Source organism: Hippocampus guttulatus, chromosome 13 (assembly GCF_054856545.1).
Source record: "Hippocampus guttulatus isolate MCC_2025c chromosome 13, RoL_Hgut_1.0, whole genome shotgun sequence".
NCBI classification, from domain to species: Eukaryota; Metazoa; Chordata; class Actinopteri; order Syngnathiformes; family Syngnathidae; genus Hippocampus; species Hippocampus guttulatus.
The window spans coordinates 14,263,536-14,285,810 of record NC_141273.1 but is presented as its reverse complement, the minus strand read 5'-3'; the positions used below and the strand labels follow the sequence as shown (position 1 = coordinate 14,285,810).

The window sequence follows — 22,275 nt, the reverse complement described above, 5'->3', positions numbered from 1 at the left end:
CATTAGTCCTTGGTGTAGAAGGCTTATTGTGTTTCGGACGAAGGTAGTTGCAGATATGTAAAAAAATATTGTACAGTTGCCAAATTGCCATAATCAACACACACAGTTAAGGCAGTCAGTCTCTCACAAACACACAAAATAATGATGTATACATAGGTTATATTTTAAACTTTTACTTCAGGTGGGGGAAAAACAACTCAAAAATCACATTTTAAAGCATGAATTTAAACATGCACTTGTATACAGTAGCTTGCTATGCAGTAAATAGTGTACGCAGATGTCCCTCACTAGCAGTTTACTGATCTGGGGAAAACAAAAAATATATACTCTCATTCAAATCGTGTCATAAAATAAAAAAATATTTTCACCATCCACTGTCAACTTTTCCGGAGTAATGCTTGAATAAATTAGTGTGCCTACGGTGCAAATAATGTAAGCGACTTGGCATATAATAACTCTCAGCTCAGTATGAAGTCAACCTTTCCAGTTTCATTGTGAGAAACACTGAAAGGCACTTGTGGCAGTACTTCCAACACAATACAAAAACAAGGGACGCCAACGCTTGTTGCTTCTGTCCAAAGAATGTCTCCAATTACAACTCAGAGATTAAACAGGCAAATATCTGCCAGTAATTTGTGTGTTTTCACACTTCAAGTCCTTCAGGGGTGTCGGCTGTTGACACGCTGAACTCTCTACAGCAGCTTCTGATGTAGAATTTCCCAAATCATCAGCTTCCGGAAAAGAGACATATGCCACTGCAGAGGAAGGAGACATTTCTTTTAAAGGTTGGATACAGTCATGTCACTCACACAGTCTCACTCAACACACGTTGCCCCTTCTTCCACAAACACACACACTCTCACCGGGTTACACACACTAGCTGCCCCCCGCTCAACACAAAGGTCCATGTTTCACAAGCATACCTGTCTAAAGGTGAGGGGCTTTCCTTTCGCAATGTATTGGGCGTATTTACATGCAAACACACCGCAGTCACTGCCATTCTTCTGCTGAGGAATCTCCTAGAAGGGAAGGGGCAGGCATGTTTCCTGATATAATGTAGGCGAAGTGATGCTTTTTTTTTTAAAGAATGGATGAAGCACCCAGCAATTGATTACAGTGTGAAGTAAGGAGGTAGTTTTTTAATTTAATTTTACAATTTGAGAATTTTACACCAATTACATGGAGCAATGTAGATTATTTGAGGTAATGGTATCAGTGGGGTCCTTACAGTGGGCCGCATGCAGCTTACAGTCCACTTGGTGGTGTCCAACTCTCTGCCTTTCTTTGCTCTGTGCTCCTCATTTAGGTAGAGACTGGAAAAAAAAGAAGCAGACAATAACTAGAAAATTTGATTTCAGGAGAAATTTTGTCGGATTGCTGAAGACCGTGAAATTGATGTAATTGTTTATGTTCAAATTTGCTAAACCTCTCCATTAATAAGGAATTTCCTCATTGGGATCATGCTAAAATTGCCAATGTTGGACTATCACAAAAAGTAGCATGAATGAATCAACTGAGCTTTTTGATGTCAGAATGGTTTCAACTGATTGAGAAATTCGGACAGATGGTAAAATTGAAAAACGTTATGATGTTTGAAATGGGCCTCAAAATGTATTTTTGGTGGAGATAAACATAACGTGATTAACTTGTTCTTCAGCAGTCACACACTTCTAAATGAAGAAGCTTAAACAAAAAGATGGCAACAAGGACTCACAGCAGCAGACCACAAATGGCATCGTGCCTTTGGCCCATCGAGTCATACAACTTCACTGTCTTTGCTTTCAAGTCTACCACCTGAGAAGCGAGGCAAATCGCACATTATAATTTTATTTTTTTTAAATAACGCACACATGTCATTCTAGTGGGACCATGTTGACTCACAGCTAAGGCCCAGTGGACACCCATGTGCAGCGGGACCAGCAACAGGTCGCAGAGGAAGATGTCCACGGCTTTGGTCCAGCGCTTAACGGCGGCGTGCCCGCCCGGCCCGCCACGGAGCTTAGGGTAGAAGAAGGTACTGAACGAGTACACCCGCATTCCGGTCGCCGTGTCGGAGCACTGTTCCATGACTAAGGACAGGTAGAAGTTGATCACCTGCACATGAGAACAAGGTTGTTATAGTTAACGAAAGCTATTGAAATAACTAAAACTAATATTGAAATAAAAGGTTTGTTTAAAAAAAAAAAAAAAAAAGAACAGACTACATTTTAAATTTATAAAACTAAGTATAAAACGGGTCAACAATTTATTATCAGAGATTTTTTTGGGTGCCGAATCCGATTCAGACCTCGTTTTTTTCCCCCCTTGCACATCGCGTCACAATAAGAATAACAAGAATAATAATAATAATAATATGTAGCATCGTAATATCATTTGTAATATTTACGAATTAAGGGTAAAGTTCAGTAACAGATGGAATTATTTTCTGAAACATCATAGCTGTCTATTACAGTGCGAGTATTATCCGTATTGTGCAAGCTTTTGTAGGTCAAAGTTTCAACAACAACAAAAAAATCTCAAAAACCTGATGTGCTAGAAAAATAAAAAGAAATTATTATTATTTTTTTTAAATTAGGGTCTTCAAGATATTCATAGTCGATGTAAGGCATATGACATACACACTACAAATACCTCATCATTGAGCCAGCCACCTTCCTGAAGAGTGGCCAAGTCTCTCTGCGTGATGCGTAGCTTGAAAGCGGCACTCAAAACCAAGTTGACGTCACTCTGAGCCAGAGCAGCGCACACCTCAGCTGCCATCTCCTGCAAAGGCACCAATAAATCAAAGACAATCTTTCCTTTTAGGTTTGCATGGTGTACCGCTACTAGAAAAGTGCAGTGGAGAGACTTCTGCTTTAGGGGGGAAATTAGCCCTCTCAGCATGAAAGCTAAAATGGAATTGGGCCCCAAATACAGAATTGACAGAAACGCGACATAGAATTCATAGCCAAACTTGTAAATGGCTGGGTTTACAGAGCTAGATCGAGTGCGATGATAACTTTACCCCAAGGAAAACAGACGACACATTCAAAAAAATAAAGTCTGTCAAAGGCAGTCAGTCATACCTTCGTGAGTCGGGGTATATCGTCGTCTGTGTGTCGTGCATGCGTGGCGAGTGTGTGGGAGACCGCCGGGCTGACGGCAGGCGTCACTCGGTCCACTAAATTGAGGCGAGTGGCAACTTCTGTGGAGAGGTCCAAGTCGGCTACTGATTTCTAAAAAAACAAAACCAAACAGGTGACGAGCAATATTTAAAACCAAGGATAATGTGTGGACTTCAAGAAAAAAAAAATAACCTTAGCACATCTCATATGCTGTCTCTCGTCCGGTGCTCCTGTGTAAGACTTGCTGAGAGGCAGGGCACCCCATCTGATAGAAAATAAAATGCATTTACAGCCACAGTTAGAGGGACAATAAACAGGGAGTTCCCAAAATGAAGATGTACCACGATGACCTTGTAACCCCCCCTGGCCCTGTATGAACAATTTAATTCGACTCTTGAGCACAAATGTCTGACCACCCTTTGTGTGTATTATCTCCGTATAAGAAAAAATTGCACCAACCTGCTCTTATTTACAGATACAATTCTCCGTGTGAGCACAGTGGCGCTAGCTGTTCCAACACAAACAATATTCATTAGCACATTTTATTGCTGTACATTTGTCTGAACAATACGCATACAGAGGGGAAGGAAAAAAAAGTCTTTACGGGAATAGGCTATCTTTATGGGGGTCGACTCAGAGTGTTTCCTCGTCACTGTGTGTTCACCGTGGGACAGCAACACACTGCAAAAACAACCAGCAGCTAAATTAGCAGTCTGACAGAGAAGAACATTCTAATAGTGGTGTCGAATTTTGGGATGCACAGACCCACATTTCAGGATCACTAGTATAGCATAATGTCTGTACTCATACTAGGATGAAAAATAAAAATGCTCCAATACTACGACACCAATACTTTACTAGCTTGAGAACTGTTGGTGACAACTTATATTAAACAAGATAACAGCATATTTAGTCAGCTTTCCCTTGATAACATTTTACAACTGATTAAAAGAATATTTAGTTCTTCGAAAATGATAACCCCTTTGATTTAAAGTCTGATGCTGCATTGAAATCTGCTGACATACAAAAAAGAAAGCAGCGCAACTATGAATTATTCTGAGTAAGTGATTGTGATGACACTCTCAATCACAATAATTGTGATTATCATTTTGGTGACAATCGTGCAGGCCTAGCAGAAAGACTTAGAAAAACATGCAGTTGAATGTCAAAATATAATCTAGTTTTTACTCTATCAAGTGTTATATTTGAGTGGAAAATGTGTTCAAGCACAGGCAAACAATATCTCATTCAATAAAACATATTTTCATCACAATTGCAAGACCCACTGGCACTATCAAGTCTTGGTACTTAGTTCGCAACGGACTCAAATATAAGTACTACGGTCGTCTGGAAAAAAAAGAGGTATCGGTGCATCCCTGGTATCAAGTATGATTCTACTCACGCGTTTGGTTTTGTTTGATTGAAAGGTAACGGTTGGCTTCTGCTGTATTTTTCCGTCACCACCTCCAGCAAGCGTCTGTAGTGCTCTTTGTCATTCTGCTTGATCGTCTACAGGGAAAGAAAAAAAAAACATTTGAAATGTTCCCAACGATGTAACAATTTTTCACCTTCTCAGATGAGAGGCGAAATGTTTTCCAAGATGACAAGAACCATCCAGTTGCGATCGATTCAGAATTTTAATGACCTGGATGAACGAGCATATTCCTAAACCCGACGCACCTCTTCCACGGTGAGGCTGGGTTTGGAGCAGCGAATGTGTCCAAAGCTGTTGCAACTAGTCTGGTCGGCATTGGGCATTCCCACACTCACAGTGGGCCATGAAGGCAGCAGCTGGAGGGAGCCTCTCCTTTCAGAAGACACTGTGTTTCCACTGTACACATAAAGCATAACAATTTAGTGCCAAAGTAGTTATTGTTATTATTTAAAAAAATTTATGAACACATAATTTCTGTTCCTTTTGTCCCCATCCCAAAGCTGACGCGGTCAAAACAAACGACTTGCCTGAATTTCCTCATTAAAGGAGGAAAGGAGCTCTTGAAAGGCTTGGGTGCAGCCCTATCGCACATTCCAATCCCTGATTTATCTGCGGACAATGAACCAAATCAAAACAGATTATACAGAGAGAGCGTATGGTGGATAAATGACATTTTTGTTAATTTTACATTTGTCTATACACACCCATTCTCCAGTCCGGTCTCGTCAGCCACGGCGTTTGCAGCTCATTGATTCCCAAAGTGACAGACTGGATCAACACAGGAAATAATGTTGTTGAAAGCTATTTATTAAAAAAAAAAAAAAAAAAACACCCGCTACTAAAAAACAAACTTGGCTGGGCAAAAAGGCCTTAAAATAAAGATGCGGGGCGCTTCTAACAACAAGGCCCAAGTGGGAATAGTTTTTACGATGATATTGTTGTTGATGTTTAATGTTATGTGCTCTACTGTATTGTTATTTTTGGTTCAATGTTCTGTAAAGAGCTTTGTTACAGCTGCAGCTGATGTGAAAGCACTATAGAAATAAGATAAGATAACCTTTATTTGTCCCACACTGGGGAAATTTGCAGTCTACAGCAGCAAGATGGTGGGGGTGGATAAAGTGTTTCATTCCACAAAATAAATGTTTCAGAAAAGAACTGTACACAGTTCAATATAAGTGCAATATAAAATAAAGCATTAAAGCAATAAAGATGTATGTTGTATCACCTTTTGTTGTATAAGCTTTATGTTGTATAACCTTTTGTACCAATTGTACAAAAAAATAAATAAAAATCACTGTGCACCACTGAACAAAAATACTGAAATAAGTACAATAGTAATTAATAATTTTCAGACATATCAAGTGAAGTTTGATGACACCCAGGTTGGAATCACTACAGTATTAAGTAAGAGACAACAATGACACTGCAGCTCTACCTCTGGCTAGCGGATGTCATGACAGGTAAATGTCTTACTTTCACAAAAGTAATCTAAGTACTCTACAACAGTTTTAAATAGTTTGTTAGAATTAACCCCCCCAAAATGAATAATTCAATAGCGAAAACACAAACCTGCGTGTCCTTATAGTGTCTGTGCTCGTTGGGGTTTGATATCAGTGGTTTGTGCAACCGAAGCAGACTTGCGACCCCGGCCACAGTCTTCTTGACAAAACTTATCACCACATCTGGTTAAATAAATAAATTGATTCGGACATTTTTAAGACAGCGCAAGAAAAGAGTGATTCTTTTTCCATACACAGACCTCGCCTTCGTCTTTTTGCCGTAACCTGCTCGCTCTGGCCAACACCTTCTGCTGCATCAACACTGGAAGGGGCAGAAAGTGACATTAACACGAAATGTGCAGGTTATATAAGCAGTTCCAATACGAGAGAATAAGACGCGTTCAGAATTTCACACACCTGAGTCAAGTCTTGAATTGTGTTAATGATTCATCAGTTTTTTTTTATTAGATTTTCATCTGGGCCTCATATTAAGATGAACGCAAAGACAACATAGTTTCATTTTTAATTGCTAGACAAGACTGATGAAATATAGTGTAATCATTGTTCAAGTATGATTTTTTATACAATAATTGCGAATAACAAGTTTAGTATAATTCCTTGTGGAATTGTGGGCGGCATGCCTCAGTGGCCGTGGTCGTCTCCCAACCCAGAGGTTGTGGGTTAGATCACCGGAATTTGTGACCAAGTCGAAGAAGCCCTTGAGTAAGGTATTGAAGCCCCAGTTGCTCCTGATACTGTGCCATCAGTAGGTGAATGAGAAATCAGTGTGAAGCGATTTCAGTGCATTGTATTTTTGAAAACAACTGCTGTGACAATTTCAATTCCCCCAAGGGATGAATCTATATACCTATAATGAACTCGTAGGTGTCAAGTTGAGCTAAATCGCTAGCTTGCGTGGATAATGTAATATAACGGCACACAGAGACTCAAAACAACGTCAGTCAGTCGCTTATAACGGTGACAGAATCAACGTATTTTAGGAGAACCAAAATTGAGTGTTAACTGATCGCTTACTAACCTCTGGTAGTTTCTCTTAACCGGTCTGCCGTGGCTCTCTCGCCGCCGTGCTAGTGTGCTCGCCAGCTCACCGTTATTAGCTTGGCGGTTTTGCCCCGTAGCGGGCTCGAACAACGACGAGATTCCGTCAAATATCCATTCATACATCCCAGACAAATGTGAAAAGAAATGACAAGATGGTCCTCTTCACGGGACAGGACGGTCTCTCTTCGTATCCAAACAGAGAAAAAAGATGTACAACACAGTGGTATCTAAAGCGAAGCTAGTTTAGTACCTTAGCTTCTAGCTTGGTATGTCACAATGTGCGCCAGGCGTATCTGGTATCTTTTCATCGAGTGGGCGGGATTCAAAGTTCCAACAGGCGACCACTTTTCGAGCATAGCGCGGTCATTCTCATTCATAAAACGAACGCACCTAAAGACGTTGACTCAAGAAGACGTCAGGAGAAGAGGATTGGGGAGGCTGAAATCCTGTCCATATTACGTAATTGTCAAAAATAACTAAAGAGATTTATTTTGGTTTTTACAATATGTGTGTGTGTGTGTATATATATACACACAAACACACACACACATAATTTTTTTGTGTGTGTGAATAATTTTGGTCTTGTTCAAATTTAGTGAGCTTGTTTTTGAAATTGATTTGCAGTACATTTTCACCTGCACTAAATACAGTATTTGCATTTTCTGCAAATAATATAAATTTGAGTAATACTTATTTCTTGCATAGGACAATGATGCTAAATAATTTCGGACCCAACATTGACCCGTGTGATACCCCACACAATGTCCAAGCAAATACTTTATCTTGTTCGATTAAGTACTTTTTTAATGTAAGTTTACCCCGGCTCTTGTGCAAGTAATATATTTCCATAATTGTAATGTGTTTCTGAATATTATATATTGTATAAAACGCTTTCATTGAGAAAAACAATTACACCACCAGCAGGGGCGGTTCTGGATCAATTTCACTGAGGGGGCCGGGCTGGGGCCAGGGGTTTTGATGGGGGGGCACATTCAACCCAGGGCTAAAAAGACACATTCGAAATCTTATTTGACTTTTTATTTCTTCAGACTTTGAAATTGTAGTCATAACATTACAGTGATGAGAAAAAAACAGTATTAGGAGGGCTAAAATGTCTGCAAGCGTAACAATACGCCGTGTCCATCTGTTGAGAATATTCAAGCCAGGGGATGATATGGTACCAGCCTGCCGGGGACAAAAATTGCAAATACACTGAAGCTAGATGTTTTACATGCATATAATCATCCAAATTTTAAAAGGCAATGTCTTATATATTGATCCTGTTAAATAAAAATTAAAATAAAAAGGGAGACTAAAAAAGTTACACACACACGCGCGCGCGCACACACACACGCGCACACATATACACGCGCACACACACACACACCGCGCACACACACACACACACACGCAAATAGCACTCGTGTCGTGGTAATTTCCTTCTCTGCGGACTGCTTCTCATTTTCCCGCTCATTTTTAAGTGGCGCAGTGCACTAAAGGGTCCGACTAGAATGTTAAATCACGCACTTTAGTTCCACCTTTCGCGTCCGCGACTCGGCACGACTGCGTAATCTGCGCTCGGAGGGGGGGCCACAGGGGGGGCCAGAATCGGTGCTACAGGGGCACTGGCCCCCGTTGCCCCCCCCCCCAGAACCGCCACTGACCACCAGCATATTTATTTTCATCCATTTGCACTTTCATCCATTTGTTTCATTGTTTCTAAAGCCATATTAATTACCACTAAGTGATGCTGTTCGATGAGTTAATCAAATCTAATCTTTTCCAGAAGAGCGACAGGTCTAATTTGTCAAAGGTGTTTGCCTCCAGTTTTGAATGGAGAAAATCTGTTTTAGCAATTTTCACATTATTGGGAGTTCCCGAACTGTAGTGGCAGGTTAAAGATGTATGTTCTGACAGTCTACATACGACCGTTCTTCTTGTTTTCATGGCCATTTCATGATAATCATTGTCAGTGGATGTCTTGCTTTTGCATTTATTAACAAAATCTAACAATAAAACTCGTATCTACTAAATGTTTCTGGAGCTTGGAATATCTTGAAATAGATTGGGTCCAATATTTGCACAATATTAGTTAAATTCAAAATGGCCTAGGTTTGTATATAATAATTCTCTAGTAATTATATTTATTACAATCTGTAATATTATTCAACTTCTTTAGATAAGCATTCTGAAACCCCTTTGACATCGACTGATTAAGGAAGGGAGGATTGAAGGAAAGGATGGAAGGAAGGTAGGGTAAAACAGGATGGTAGGAAAAAAGGAGGGGAAGAGAGTAATAAGGTTGGTACGGTAGCGAATAAACCAAAGACTCGTCACTTGAATGGTAAAAATCACATTTAAAATTATTTATTATTACAATAGTAGAAACATTAATATAAAATGGCCAGAACGACGTACAACCAGCATGTATGGCTCAAGGACCTTTCAAAACAAAACAAAAAAAAACATGCATTTGATGATGCAGAACACAAGCAGAATACAATATTAAAATAAGTGGGGAAAAAGTAATAGAATAAAAATAATAGACCGTCATACCTGTGAGATGCATAGAAAAAAATGATATAAAAGCTTAAAAAAATACTTTGTTCACAAAATTAAACACTATGTACATGTATAAAACACACTTTTGGATATTCCATTGACGAAAGGCAAAGACAGCTGCAAACACAGGAGATACTGACGGACGGTCTCAGTGGTCACACTTTTTGGGGTCATCCTGTAGAACAGAAGGACCTAAAAGACAAGGCGGTTGAAATGTCACTATTCTTTGTCTTACTTTGGGGGGAGAAAAGAGAGGTACATATATATAGCACGCACTATATCTATCGATCCTACCCACACACATAGTATAGCCTTCGATCATACCCGAGTTAATTTTGGGCGAGAGACAGGGTGGTACACTGCAAACTGGTCCCCAGCCGATCTCAGGGCACAAACTCACATTCACAACTGCGGTCAATTTAGGGTCTTCAATTAACCTACCATGCACGTTTTTGGTATGTGGAAGGAAATTGTAGTACTCCGAGTAAACCCACGCAGGCACCGGGAGAGCATGCAAACCCCACACAGGCAGGCCGCAGCCCAGATTGGAACTCACGACCTCTGAACTGTGAGGGGCATATGCTAACCAGTCATCCACCGTGCTGCCATCAAAGATCCATCCACTGAAATAACAGGAGACAAGGGGGAAAATGTGCTTGAAGGTGATCCTGAGCAGCCGTCAGCAGCCATCCCGGGAGGAGCACCGTGTGCAATTTTTGCACTCGGATGACACGTGCGGGCCGGAACACTCGCACTCACCTGGGCTGTGCAGGTAAAGAGGTGACAAGCAGCTCAGGTACAGCCACGTCCTGTTCTCCCGTAGCCACCGCTGCCGATAGCCAATCATATCGGGGGAACAGGTCATCTGTGAAGTCCATCCCATGTTTCTGGGTGGGACTAATTTTGTCTGCTGTACTAGGTTGGAGTGGGGGGGGACGATAGAGGACATTTGGCAACATAGTCCCAAGACGACATTGGGGTTGGGTGGATCGTGGTTACTTGTAAAGTGAGAGGAAGCATGCTTTTAAGTGCTGTTGTCAGACCACACCGCATTTGGTCCAAAATGTTATATTTCATTGTAAAACTGGGTGATAAATCAATTTTGGATGAATAAGTCACTATCACAATAGGGTGAGACTTCCCCAAATCACCATCCCAAACATATAGGATTTTCTAATTTACATTGCCAAAGACGTTGTGGCCATTCCAACGCTGTTCTTCGACATGTTGGAAACTTTTGACGCAAAGTATGTGCTTGAGGAAAAAAAAAAAAAAAAGCAGGAAAGTGCTGGAGAGGATGCAATGTTAGTCTTTCACCATACAATTCGATGGGCAATTTAGGATGAAAAAAAATGTCCATCAAGGGACGAAGAAACCCTTTTTTTACATTATCCATAATGAAAAATAGATTCATTTTTATTATTTCTATGGAAGTTGATACAAGTCATTCATAGAGGCCCGACCTATTAGGGCGTGCGATACTTCAGCTCAGCAAGCAACGCCAGCATCCAGTTTGTTGAGTCACGACAGAAGAATTCCTCTGATAGCCGCAAAAAGGCAACCACTTGTTTCCTACCATCGCATGGGCTTGGTCTTTTCTGCAAACTAGTCACATGCTCTGTTGTATGGCCGGACTTGTATTGTGTAGAACGATCAACAAAATAATCTAATTGAACGTTTCAATATCTCCCATCGTGAGATTACCTCCTGTGATTCAAACGGACAAAGCAAGCGCACCAAGAAAGACACCCAAGTGTCGACGTAAAACCCGTCTGTGAATCCACCTCATTCAAATCCACTGGCGCTGGCTGCCTTGAATTAATGCTCACCTGGCTTGGAACCGACCAGTCGATGCTGGACCTTCTCCAGGTGGTTGATATATTCAGTCAGAGACTTTTCTGGCTCTTGAGACATTGCCGCGGAAGCCTGAGTTGAGCTGGAACAGGACCTACAAAAAGCGGAGTGACATCATTTATAGTTTATTCAGCGTTCACAACAAATCCACGTGAGTCAAAAAGCTCTTTTCCTTAAATAAGGAAAAAAGTCTGGATATGTTGGATTTGTCAGAGCTGGTGTCGTTTTTATGTGAGGCGAGCAGACCTGTTGTGCAACCTGAAGTGTGATTTGCTGGGCGAGACAAGAGCAGATGCCGTGTCTCCGTTTGGTGGAGACTCGGAATTCAAACGAGACCGCTGATGTTGTTGCTGCTGCTGCTCTCTTAAAACCTCGCCTTTCAACCCTAGGATGGACACAGAGTGAAACTGACACACTCAGACATGCGCGCACACACGAAATCCCCAAATGGCGTTAAAGGTGTGCATCTAAACAACTGACCTGGAGCGTAGACGTTAACGGTTGCGCAGCCAGGTAATCGTCTGATGGCTTTGTGCCACTTCCTGGTTAGGAACTTCATTCTAGCGAGTGAAAGATTTAGTTTCAGTTTCACAAGTACTAACACATTCATTCTTCATCGGTCTCCCCACACCACTCGTTCGATCCGCACCTCGAGATGGCAATGACCACTCGTACCGCTGACCGAAATCTTCCGAGGGGTCTCCGGCACGGAGGCAGCGGCGACGGTCGTGCCCCCATGGTGGCGATCAGGCACAGGGTGGCCTGCTCGCACTCCTTGAATCCTCCAAGCAGCAGGAGCAGGTAGCGTTTCTGGTACACCAGTGCTTTCCGGAAGCTCTCGGCGCGCAGGTAGCGCTCGTATAAACGCTGCACCTGGAAAAGAAAACATTACAAATTGGTATTTGAACTCGAGAACTACAGAGCGAGAGAGCGAGAGAAAAAAACTTTGTGGGGATAGCCAGCCAAGCGACCGACCTTGCTGGGGGCCATTTCGCTGATTGGTATGTTTTCACTCTCAATGGGTACTTTAGCAAGCTCATTCTCGGCACGGTACAGCTGGCGTTCCAGGCAGGTGACTTTATGTTTGAGGGCGATCTTCTCTTGGCTCAGAGACCTCAAAGTATGAGTCAACTCAGCATTCTTGCTCAAGATTTTCTCCAAGCCGGACGAGGGAGTAGGCGCCTCCTATAGCAAATAGGGAAAAGGCACGACGTCATTAGTAAGTAATCGAACGGTATAAATGTCCAGTTCTTGATGAGCTTGACATTTTATCCAGGAAACCCAGGTTTCAAAGAAAACATGGCCAGTACTTGCCAAAGCACTGCTATTGTGATGCGAGTTGAGTCCACTGTCCCCAAACAGTGTTCATACCACAAATTTGAGCTAGAAAGCCAAAGTGGATGGAGGGAGGCGGGAAAAAAAAAAAGTTTGAAATTGTTCTCTTGTACCTGCTGGCGATGTTGTGAGGGCTGGACATCGGCGTTGGCAGCATCGGCGCTCTGTCCCGACATCCTCTGAGCGGCCATGTCTCGCTGCTCTCTTTGGAGCTTGCTCAAAGTGTGTTGGAGCTCCTCCATGCGTTGCCTGTCTTGCTGCCTCAACAACTCCAAGTCGCGCTTCGGGGAAAGTACAGAAAAAGAGGGTCAAGGGTCTATCAGGGCATGTTGTCATTAGTGTATATATATTTTTTTGCAGTATGAAATGTAACCGAATATGTAACGTTCAACCTTTTCTTTAATCTTGTTCAAGCAATTCCTCGTGAAAGGATTCAATCTGACGCTCAAAGAATGTTTGCAGATTGGCGAATAGATCAATGAAGATTGATCAATTGAAATAGCTAAAACTCAAAATACCGAATATTAAATGTGAAATGTTGCCGTATTCATGAAATTTGCACTGGCCCAACCAGTAAATGTTGATGCTAGGCCTGTTGTAATCCAAGAACGCCTGCGTACAGATTTTACCAGTTTGTTATTGGTGCTCTCCTGCCTTCTCTCCCTCTCCATCTGCTCCCGCAAGCCCTTTTGGTGTTCCCTCTCCCATTCTCTCTCCTTATTCTTCAGCAGCTGCATCCTGTCCTTCAGTTCACCGAGCTCTGCACGGTGCGCCTCCAAAACAGAGTCGACTTTCCTTTTCTGCTCCCTCAAAGCCTCCTCCCGGGTTTTGTCCTCATCCAGTCTCCTCCTGCTCTCAAAGACCTCCGCTCTCAGTTTGTCCGCCAAGGCCACCAGTTCCTCCCCTCGCCTTCGCTCCTCCTCCAGCTGCAAGCGCAAGTCAGAGATGAACTTCCTGTCTCGGGCGCCGTCGACTTCATGTCTGCGGTTGATGTCGTCCATTTGTTTGGAGCAGCGTTCGAGCTCTTCGTCCAGCGCCCGGTGGGAGTCGGCCAGCTTGGAGCAGATTTCGGCCAGGCGGGATTCCGATTGGGTCAAGAGGCGTTCGAGGCGGGCGTTCTCCTCGCGTTGCTCGGCCGAGTGCTGGCGCTCGTCTTCGAGCTTCTTCTGCAAGTCGTCCAAACGCTTCTCGAGCACGACACTGCGGGACTGCTCGATCTGGAGCTCACGTCTCAGGTTGCTGCAGGCCACCGTCTCCTGCTCCATGAGACCCTGAAGGGATTGCATCTCGGCCCTCTGCTGCTCAGAAGACGCTCGCATAACCTGGTGGCGGAAGCGTGATGTTTAGGTTCGATACGACAATCGATGAGCATCATGTAAAGGTGAGTTGAATAGAATAATTGAACGCAAACGTTTATGTAATATCGGTTCATGATTGTGCACACGCTAGACACAAAGTGTTGACACTTTGCTAATTTGATTATTCTTTGTCTGTGTGATAACAGACCCCAGTAAATAAACCAGTCATAACAGAATACCAGAAACTCCTTTAATCGCTTTACTGGCAGCAGAGTTTAGTCCATACCTCTAGTCTTTGCTCCACTTCATTTTCTTGCCGCACGTTGAGAGCTCGTTCTTGTTCCAGCTGCTGCTTCAGCTCCTGGACCAGCGCCCGTTCCTTCGTCAAAGTCTCCTCGCATTCCTCTACAGTCAACCTGCGGGGTCAATTTAGCGGATATAATATTTCCATGAGGTACAATGATGAGTGTGTAATTTTCACATTTGGGATAACAAGGAAATCTTCGGTGTCTTTGTGAAAATAGAATCACACTTTCATGAGAAAAATGTGCTTTGTACCCGAGTGCCTGTATTTTGTTCTTTTGCTCCAGCTGCGTCTCGCGTGCATATTTCAGCTGCTTCTGCGTCTCTTCCAGCTCTGATCTTGTTTGGGATTCTGCCTGTAGATGCTCCCTGTCAGCGTCACCTCTGGAGTCAGTCTGGAGATGGAATAAAAAAAGTGAATACTCTATATTTCCATCCATGCATTTTCCGATCCACTTTATCCTCACAAGGGTCGCGGGGGGTGGAGGAGCCTATCACAGCTGTCAGTAGGCAGGGGACACCCTGAACCGGTTGCCAGCCAAGGCACACAAAGACCAACAACCATCCGCGCTCATGCCTCGGGACAATTTAGAGTGTTCAATAAGCCTGCCATGCATGTTTTTGAAATGTGGGAGGAAACCGGAGTACTTGGAGAAAACCCACGCAGGCCCGGGGAGAACATGCAAACTCCAAACAGGAAGGCCAGAGCCGGGATCGAACCCACGACATCTGCACTGTAAAGTCGACGCGCTAACCACCAGCAGGCCGCAACTGTACATTTATATCATTGAATTTGTATGACGTACTTTTCATCATGACAACACATTTCACATTCTGGGTGTCAAACACACTGATTGCACCATTAGTACAACAAACACTCCCATGTCATTTGACTGATTTATTGCCTGTGCTGCTGAATTTAATTTTGAGTTTTTTTTTTTTTTAATGCAAATGGGAGCTGACCTCAACCTTGTGGTATATATATGGAGGTGCGCCCACAAGCAAGTTTTGGTCATAGTCATAAGGCAGCGGTAGTCACACGTTTCAAAACTCACAGGAGCATGTCTCTGTGCCATTCGGCAAAGCAGCTCCCGTAGCGTGATCACGGTCTTCTGCAGGGCCCTTTTCTCCTCCTGCCAGCCCATGGGAGGGTTGTCCCCCTGACCCAGTAGAGCAGGATGCTCTTTCTCCTGCAGTTGCGAGGGTGAGTTTAATTCCGCCAAGTATGAGGGATGGAACGAGGCTGAGGCCCGACGCTGGGACAAGGTCAGTAGTCGGCAGCCTTCTTGGTACACTTTCCTCAACAGGGCCTGTTAAAAACACAAACACCGATTCGAGCAACGATTCACCAACCGCTGTGTTGTGAAAGACCGTCACTATTGTGCATAAGGCTGGAGGGAAGAGTCTACCTGAAGTTCTGGAGACAAGAGGTCATCGCTGTAGCTCATGCTTCCTGCAGCGCTGTCAGTATTAGCGGTGGGATTCATGCCTCGGCAGCGGAGATACTCCACAAACTGAGCGTCCAGTCTCTCGGTCTGGTCCAGCTCCACTCGCAGCCTAGCACCCAGTTCGGAGCTCACGTCTGAAGCATAACCGATGAAGAAAAGCATTAATAATTAGTCAGTGCTGCAGTTGGGGAGCTCATGGCTACTCACTGCTGCCGTAGCCATCGCTTGCCCATTCTTGCACCGATATGGAGGAGGCGGAGCCGAGCGGTGAGGGGGGTGCTGTTCGGTCAAGTCCTTCCAAATCACACATCTCAAAGAAACAGAATATTGATATGCAGTCAATCCCAGCCGATTGGCACACAGGCATTCGTGAATGCAGTTATTCGTCAAGTTTGTTCCAAAAACGCACCTACAGTACTTGCATTAACAGCTGACCAGCTGGTAACGGCTAGTTGCGCAACGTTAGTACAGCAAATGCCAAATTGATATGAAAGAGTCCTGCCAAATATTATGGAGTTGCAACAATTAATCAATTATTAAATGTATCCATTATGTTTGAGAATTGCAGAAACATTTAGAGAGCTTGTTAAACGTCAAATTGTCCAAAACCTTGGAATTTCACCCTACAATCCCGTGGTGAGTACATACTTTAGCTGCACTGCCAGAGTCCACAATGGAGAAGTTGTCGGAGACGGAGAGAGATCGAGGAGAGTGGCTGCTCTGTGTGCTCAGGTCCGGGGTGATGGTCCTGGAAAGAGGTGGCTCCATTGCCGCCACTGGGGACTCGTTGGCCCGAGGGTGGTCCAGCTCAAGCGCGCTCAGCTCAGACAGACGAGAGCCCAGGATCGATGCGGGAAACTGTTCTTGGAGGAACTCTTCGGAACACTCCAGGTGCTGCAACACCTCCGGGGAGCTCAGAGAAATGCTGTCACAGTAGACTCTCATTATGTCCTCGAAAGCCCTCTGAGAAACATCTGAAAGGTACGTTTAAGAAGGCCATTCAGATTGTTAAAAAAAAATATATATATATATATATAATAATAATAATAATAATAATAATAATAATAATAAGTAAATAAATAATAATAAGGCTTGCATGTTACACTGGTACCAGAAAAGTAAAAATGACCGGAGTTGTTTTTAGTATTTTAAGATGAACCTCAGAAGTCGGACAATTTGAAATTGAACCCAATTCAAGCGCATCATGAGGCTATCACACAAGATATCATGGGGCTCAGTATCGAAATTATTCGGATATCCAGGAAGCTTTTGGAGAGATATTCTGGAAGAAGAAGAACGCAGCCGAACAGGACAGATAATAAAATTAAAAACTAACTAAATGCCTGGCGAAACATGTGCTCGACCATGGACATTCTGCCAAAGCCATCAAGGACTTACCCCTTGATGAGCTTCCCTCATGGTAAGCAAGCATGTCTGGTTGACACCCACGCAGTCTGGTTCGCTGCAGCTCTCTTTCCTGGTGGACCAGCGTCTCCTCCTGCGCGTTCAGGTCCTCCCGTAGGCGTTCGAGCTCCACTTTCAGCAGCCGGTTGTCGTTCTCCAGGTCTGCCACGGCACGATCTTTGCTCTAACGACGGAGTATGAAAGAGCTTCAGTCAGGTATTAATACAATGCATGTGAGCAAATACAAAATAAATTTCCCACAAGTCAAGACTTTCCATGAAAAATTCTCACTAAACCAAAAATATTTTACTAAATTTAAATCATCCTTCCATATTACTCTGAGTAAATTATTTACTGTCATTCAGTTATGATGAAAAAAAACAAAAAAAACAATTGAAAGTGGTAAATAGGCATGTCGACTGTCCCTTGTGACCATGTATTCTGAAAGCAGTGCGTAAACTGGTACAGTTGCGTCATTTATAACAGTCGTATGCCAGCATAGTATTTTCTGCGGCTGGTTGTTACCCGTCCTTCTTCACATAGTTTTTCAGCTCTTTGGGTGCTGTTGCTCAAGTCTTGTTTCACAGTGGTCAACTCTTCCCTCAGGGCCTGTTGCTCTGCCCCGAGTCTCGCCAGCTCGGTCTCCCTCAGCCTTAAGGCGGCATCGGTTTTAGCCAGAGTCTCCTCAGCATGGGTCTAAAACAAAGAAAAGGTCTCGTTGGGATTTAGTCCGTCATTCGACAACTTTAACTTCTCCAGTTCTCGAGTTAGATTCATTCAACGAGCACCAAATACTGTTTAGCAACGACACCAACGTGATCAGTTTTTTAATTTACCGCAACGTGAACAGAGCTGGGTCACAGCAGAGAGACACGAAGTAGTCCAACATAGGTAATCCAAATTAGCTTTCTGGGCTAACAAAAATCTCACAGCTTTACAAGGGGCAGCTTTAAAAAAAATAAAAAATAAAATAAAAGTCAGCACAGAGTCTTTTATCCACTTCCTCATTTCAATGTCACTTCCTCCGCGACGTTGCCATGACATGCCTTCCGCCCTAACTACAACCAGATGTGTTTCTGCTGTTTGCACAGCTGCTTTGCACTGCACTTTTTAAGCGGCAGCGAGGCATTACCTCCCAGAAGCCCAACTACCAAACAGAACTAATTTCCGGCCAAAAGTGGAGAAAACATGAACTGCACTGGTACAGTATTATTTAACAGCTGATCCTATCAGGTTTCTCGCATATTTATATTACAATGAACTGTTGTTTTCACAGTTTCAGAAATAAATGACAAATTTCTGATTTTACCTTTACTAAAAGCCCGTCCTTCAACCGAAAACTAGGAATACAAACACATTGATTAATTGAATCTGGTTGATGGTGTGCTTGGTTAATCGTATCTTGTAGTAAGGCAAACTTGAGTACAGTACTCCGGCAAAGGTGCTGTGGATTGTGTCTCAAATGATTCACTACAGAAGTCAACTTGACCTCAAACATAGTTAAGTGAATCAATGGTGGCTTTGCGCAACCATCACCCATTTGCAGTCTGAATAGAGGGTTGTAAATATTCTAGTCTGTCTGGCTTTTTTGGGACCTCTGGAGATTCTCCGACTCCATTCAAAGTCCCTAGATTTGTTGCTAGTCATTTTTTAAAGAAAAGACGTTGCTCCAACAAGGTCACCAAGGCAATAAATACATCCTCAGCATTTACATGAGACAACCCAGTGGTTTCAACCAAAAATTGAGTGTGCGTAAATGCCAAAGGATGAGTTTAATAAATTACACCGTTTATGTAAAGTACTAGCTAGCTCTTTTCTTCTTTTTGTGAGGAAAATAGGCTCACCAACAGTTCCTTTTGAGCATCCTCTCGACTAGTCTGTTGTTCCGGGAGCCGAGCAGTGAGCTCCTCAACGCGGATCGTCAGTGTGGCAGCTTCTTGTTTGAGACTTTCAATTTCCTCTAGGAGCTGCCCCTCCCTCTTCCTCAGTGCCTCCCGTTCATCCAACAGCTCTGCCCTGACGGTCTCGAGAGCCGTGTCCACCCTGGCCTGTTTCTTGGCGACGGCCACTTCGGCTTGTAGCCTCTGGACTTGCGCTTCTAGAGTCAGGCTGTGGGTCTTCATTTCTTGTTCTTGGGTTTTTAAACCCTCAACTTCTCTCATTAAGTCTTGCTCCTTCTGTTGAAGTTGAGTAACCAGAATGCTGAGGTGGTCTCTCTCTTTTTGCAGGGCATCCACCCGGTGCACTTGCAGTCTGAAAGTACTCCTCTCCTCCTCGATGCCAACCAACTCGGCCTCCTTGAGAGCGAGCAGGCCTCGAAGCTCGTCCACTTTCTCCCGCTCCGCCTTCAGCCGTCGGCCAAATTCTTCGCCGTGTCCTCTGTACTCCTCCTCCTGGGTCAGCAACAAATGCTCCAAGGCCTCCTTCTCCACCGCTGCCGTCTCCAGCTGACTCTGAAGAGCCTTGAGGCGTGAGCGTAGGGGCCGAGAAGAGGTCGAGTGAGTCAAGCTGAGTTCGTGCTTCAGGCTGCTGGGCCCGCCTTGAGGCTCGGGGCTGGGAGTCGGCGAGGGATTGATGCTGTCGCCGTCCTGCGAGTCGCTCACTTCGCACACGTTGGGCCCGAGCGTAGAGAGCTCCGCCTGCAGTGTGCTGATGACCTCATGGAGGCGCTCCTCTTCGTCCCGCCTGTCCTGGCGCAACCTGGCGATTTCGGACCGGAGATGTTCCACTTGCGAGCTCAGGTCGTGGAGTTCGGCCTCCAAATCCTTTGAGGGGAACAAATACAAAACTGTCAAATACTAATCAAGCGTAAATAGGTATTGACATTGTGGTTATGTTGGTGGCAACAGTTTGTGACAGCAAGATGATCAGGACAATCACCACCACGCACGGCTGGGAACAACAACTTCAAAATAAAAGCATTCCAACGCATTTATGTCCATGTACTATTTGGCTTTTTTTTTTTTTTAAAGGACTCGTTTAACCCCTAGCAGAATCCAGGCTTTATGATTATTTTAGACCTTATTGTTGGTATTCCCCAGCTCCTCTTGCAGCTGTTGAATCTCAGCGGTGAGGTGGTCAATCTCGTGGTTCTTCTCCTCCAGTAGAGCAGAGGGGAGGCTCTCCTCTTTATGGTCTTCCACCGTTCTTTGTCCCTCTTTTTCCTCTGCCAGAATGCTAAGGGCAGACATATGCTCCTGGTTTGGGGGGAAAAAGGCGGCTGTCAAACAAGTATTAAGTACATTAAAAAAAATAATCATGTCTCTTAGGACAGGCCTACCTTGAGGGCCTCAATCTGCTCCTGGAGCTCATTAACGTGTGCTGTGTTGTCACTGGTGAGTCGCTCCAGCTGGAGCGTGAGGTGTTTCAGCTCTGCTTCCTTAATGCTTAAGTCCCTCTGCACGTTGTCCAGTTGACCCAGTAGAACATCCGCCTTAAAAAAAAAATGTATTAGCTCCAGCTGGAATTGTAATTGTTAAAACATTGTAAACCAAAGACAAAATGCAGCATACCTCTTGCTCCTTGGTTTGAAGGCTTTGTTGAGCCGCGTCCAGAGCATCCCTGAGCTCCTGGGTCGGTTCCCACGTGCTGTTATGGTAACAGTGTCTCGTCTCATCCAGTTTGGACTGCAGCGCAGATATCTGAAGTCTATTGGACAACTGCTGCTGTTCCAGTGCCTGCTTATCCTGAGAAGGTGGTTCAAGAGTAGATTCATTTAACGTAAGGCTGAAATGACCGTGTTAAGTTTAAGAGCATTGCAAGCCAAAACTTGAGGTCAGCAAGTACTACGCCGGGATTTAATATGAAAATACAAATAGCTCTCACTTGCGTGAGCTCCTTTTCCCTCAACTTGGCCCGGTGGAGTTCTTGTTCCAGTTGGCCGACGGCTCCGTTACACTCGGCGCTGCTGAGCAGCGCTTGCTCCAGCTCACGGATTCGCACAGCTAGCTTGTCGATCTCTTCGTTGCGTTCGGCAAGCTCTCTCTGTGCCAGCTGGTTGGCCGCCGCCAAGGAGGTGTGGTCCTCCAACTTGTCTTTGATGATGGCTTGCAGACTCTCCACCTTGGAAAATGCGATGGGGGCAGAATAAGACTGTAACGTAGAAATGCGATTTGTAAGCCTTGGTGGAACCTCCAAAGTCAGAATCTGCGATCCCTCGTGTGATACTGAAGTTGTGAAGTGAACGGCGTTCCACACCTTTCCCACGAAGCCTCACGAGATTTTCTAACAAGGTTTTACTTTAATATCGAAATCTTTTATATCCGAGCATGACTTTTGACTTTGGAAATTCCACCGCGTATGATCGACCACATTCCCGATGAGCAGCATCTAGGTGAGAATGATGAAGTCAAGCCATTCAAAGGGGAGGGGAGGAATGGACATCAAGGAGCAATTAGACGAGGAGGAAGCTAATGAATGCATGCAAGATGACGAAAGGGGCCACTACAAATAAAAATTAAGAAAGAGGGCATAAGAGGAATGATAATGATGCAACAATGGACACCATGCATAAGATGCAGAGAAGTCTGCTCTGGTTTAAGTCCATACCTGCAAAACCAAGTCCTCAAACTACAGCAGTCCATTCAGCACAGGAATAAAAACATGGCAAAAGTCAAGCTTTTGTTTTATCACTCCAACCTCAAGCAAACACCAATAGGCTACGGATTAAGAGCCGTTTAATTCTTAAACAGCATCACTATGACACACATTCATGCACCTCTCATCTTTCACATTTTGGATCTATTAATTAAAAATAATAAGAATTGGGTGTGTGAATTTGTTAAGATGGGCAGGGAACGCTCACCCTATGCCCTTTGACGTCGCCGCCGGCCATCTGCCTGAGCTGACTCTCCAGCCGTCGGATCTCCTGCTGGAACTCATCTCTCTCGTGCTCGCGCTCAACGGCTTGTTCCTGTTTGAACACAAATGAAATCCAAGTCACTTACGTGAAAACCTTGGGATGGAAAT

At 44.0% G+C, this 22,275-nt stretch overlaps 2 protein-coding genes across 4 annotated transcripts in view; both read right to left on the bottom strand.

Moving 5' to 3' along the window:
* Positions 1 to 157: 157 nt before the first annotated feature.
* Positions 158 to 7,422, bottom strand: senp2 (SUMO specific peptidase 2). Its single transcript, XM_086128154.1, has 17 exons — positions 7,081 to 7,422; positions 6,302 to 6,363; positions 6,112 to 6,224; positions 5,244 to 5,307; positions 5,067 to 5,148; positions 4,785 to 4,935; positions 4,507 to 4,613; positions 3,709 to 3,785; positions 3,564 to 3,612; positions 3,297 to 3,369; positions 3,066 to 3,215; positions 2,632 to 2,763; positions 1,882 to 2,094; positions 1,715 to 1,794; positions 1,229 to 1,313; positions 924 to 1,019; positions 158 to 755 (listed from the first exon to the last, which is right to left on the bottom strand). Exons 1-17 carry the CDS (start codon positions 7,224 to 7,226, stop codon positions 693 to 695), a joined length of 1,743 nt encoding a protein of 580 aa, XP_085984280.1. The 5' UTR covers positions 7,227 to 7,422; the 3' UTR covers positions 158 to 692.
* Positions 7,423 to 9,440: 2,018 nt separating this feature from the next.
* The window catches only part of pcnt (pericentrin), a 35,109-nt gene continuing 22,274 nt past the window's right edge, over positions 9,441 to 22,275 (bottom strand). For 2 of the 3 annotated variants that reach the window (XM_086127229.1, XM_086127228.1), the window contains 25 exons: positions 22,112 to 22,219; positions 21,856 to 21,876; positions 21,133 to 21,369; positions 20,820 to 20,993; positions 20,588 to 20,740; positions 20,328 to 20,504; positions 19,152 to 20,072; positions 17,833 to 18,003; positions 17,302 to 17,491; positions 16,552 to 16,877; positions 16,111 to 16,213; positions 15,865 to 16,037; positions 15,511 to 15,765; positions 14,711 to 14,850; positions 14,439 to 14,568; positions 13,484 to 14,176; positions 12,968 to 13,135; positions 12,495 to 12,704; positions 12,169 to 12,392; positions 12,000 to 12,079; positions 11,766 to 11,904; positions 11,495 to 11,613; positions 10,425 to 10,575; positions 10,107 to 10,288; positions 9,441 to 9,857 (listed from right to left, as the gene is read on the bottom strand). In XM_086127229.1, the coding sequence (XP_085983355.1) occupies positions 9,814 to 9,857; positions 10,107 to 10,288; positions 10,425 to 10,575; positions 11,495 to 11,613; positions 11,766 to 11,904; positions 12,000 to 12,079; positions 12,169 to 12,392; positions 12,495 to 12,704; positions 12,968 to 13,135; positions 13,484 to 14,176; positions 14,439 to 14,568; positions 14,711 to 14,850; positions 15,511 to 15,765; positions 15,865 to 16,037; positions 16,111 to 16,213; positions 16,552 to 16,877; positions 17,302 to 17,491; positions 17,833 to 18,003; positions 19,152 to 20,072; positions 20,328 to 20,504; positions 20,588 to 20,740; positions 20,820 to 20,993; positions 21,133 to 21,369; positions 21,856 to 21,876; positions 22,112 to 22,219 (5,289 nt within the window). In that variant the 3' untranslated portion in view covers positions 9,441 to 9,813. The remainder of the gene's footprint in view (positions 9,858 to 10,106; positions 10,289 to 10,424; positions 10,576 to 11,494; positions 11,614 to 11,765; positions 11,905 to 11,999; positions 12,080 to 12,168; positions 12,393 to 12,494; positions 12,705 to 12,967; positions 13,136 to 13,483; positions 14,177 to 14,438; positions 14,569 to 14,710; positions 14,851 to 15,510; positions 15,766 to 15,864; positions 16,038 to 16,110; positions 16,214 to 16,551; positions 16,878 to 17,301; positions 17,492 to 17,832; positions 18,004 to 19,151; positions 20,073 to 20,327; positions 20,505 to 20,587; positions 20,741 to 20,819; positions 20,994 to 21,132; positions 21,370 to 21,855; positions 21,877 to 22,111; positions 22,220 to 22,275) is intronic. The other variant, XM_086127230.1, reaches the window with a different exon arrangement.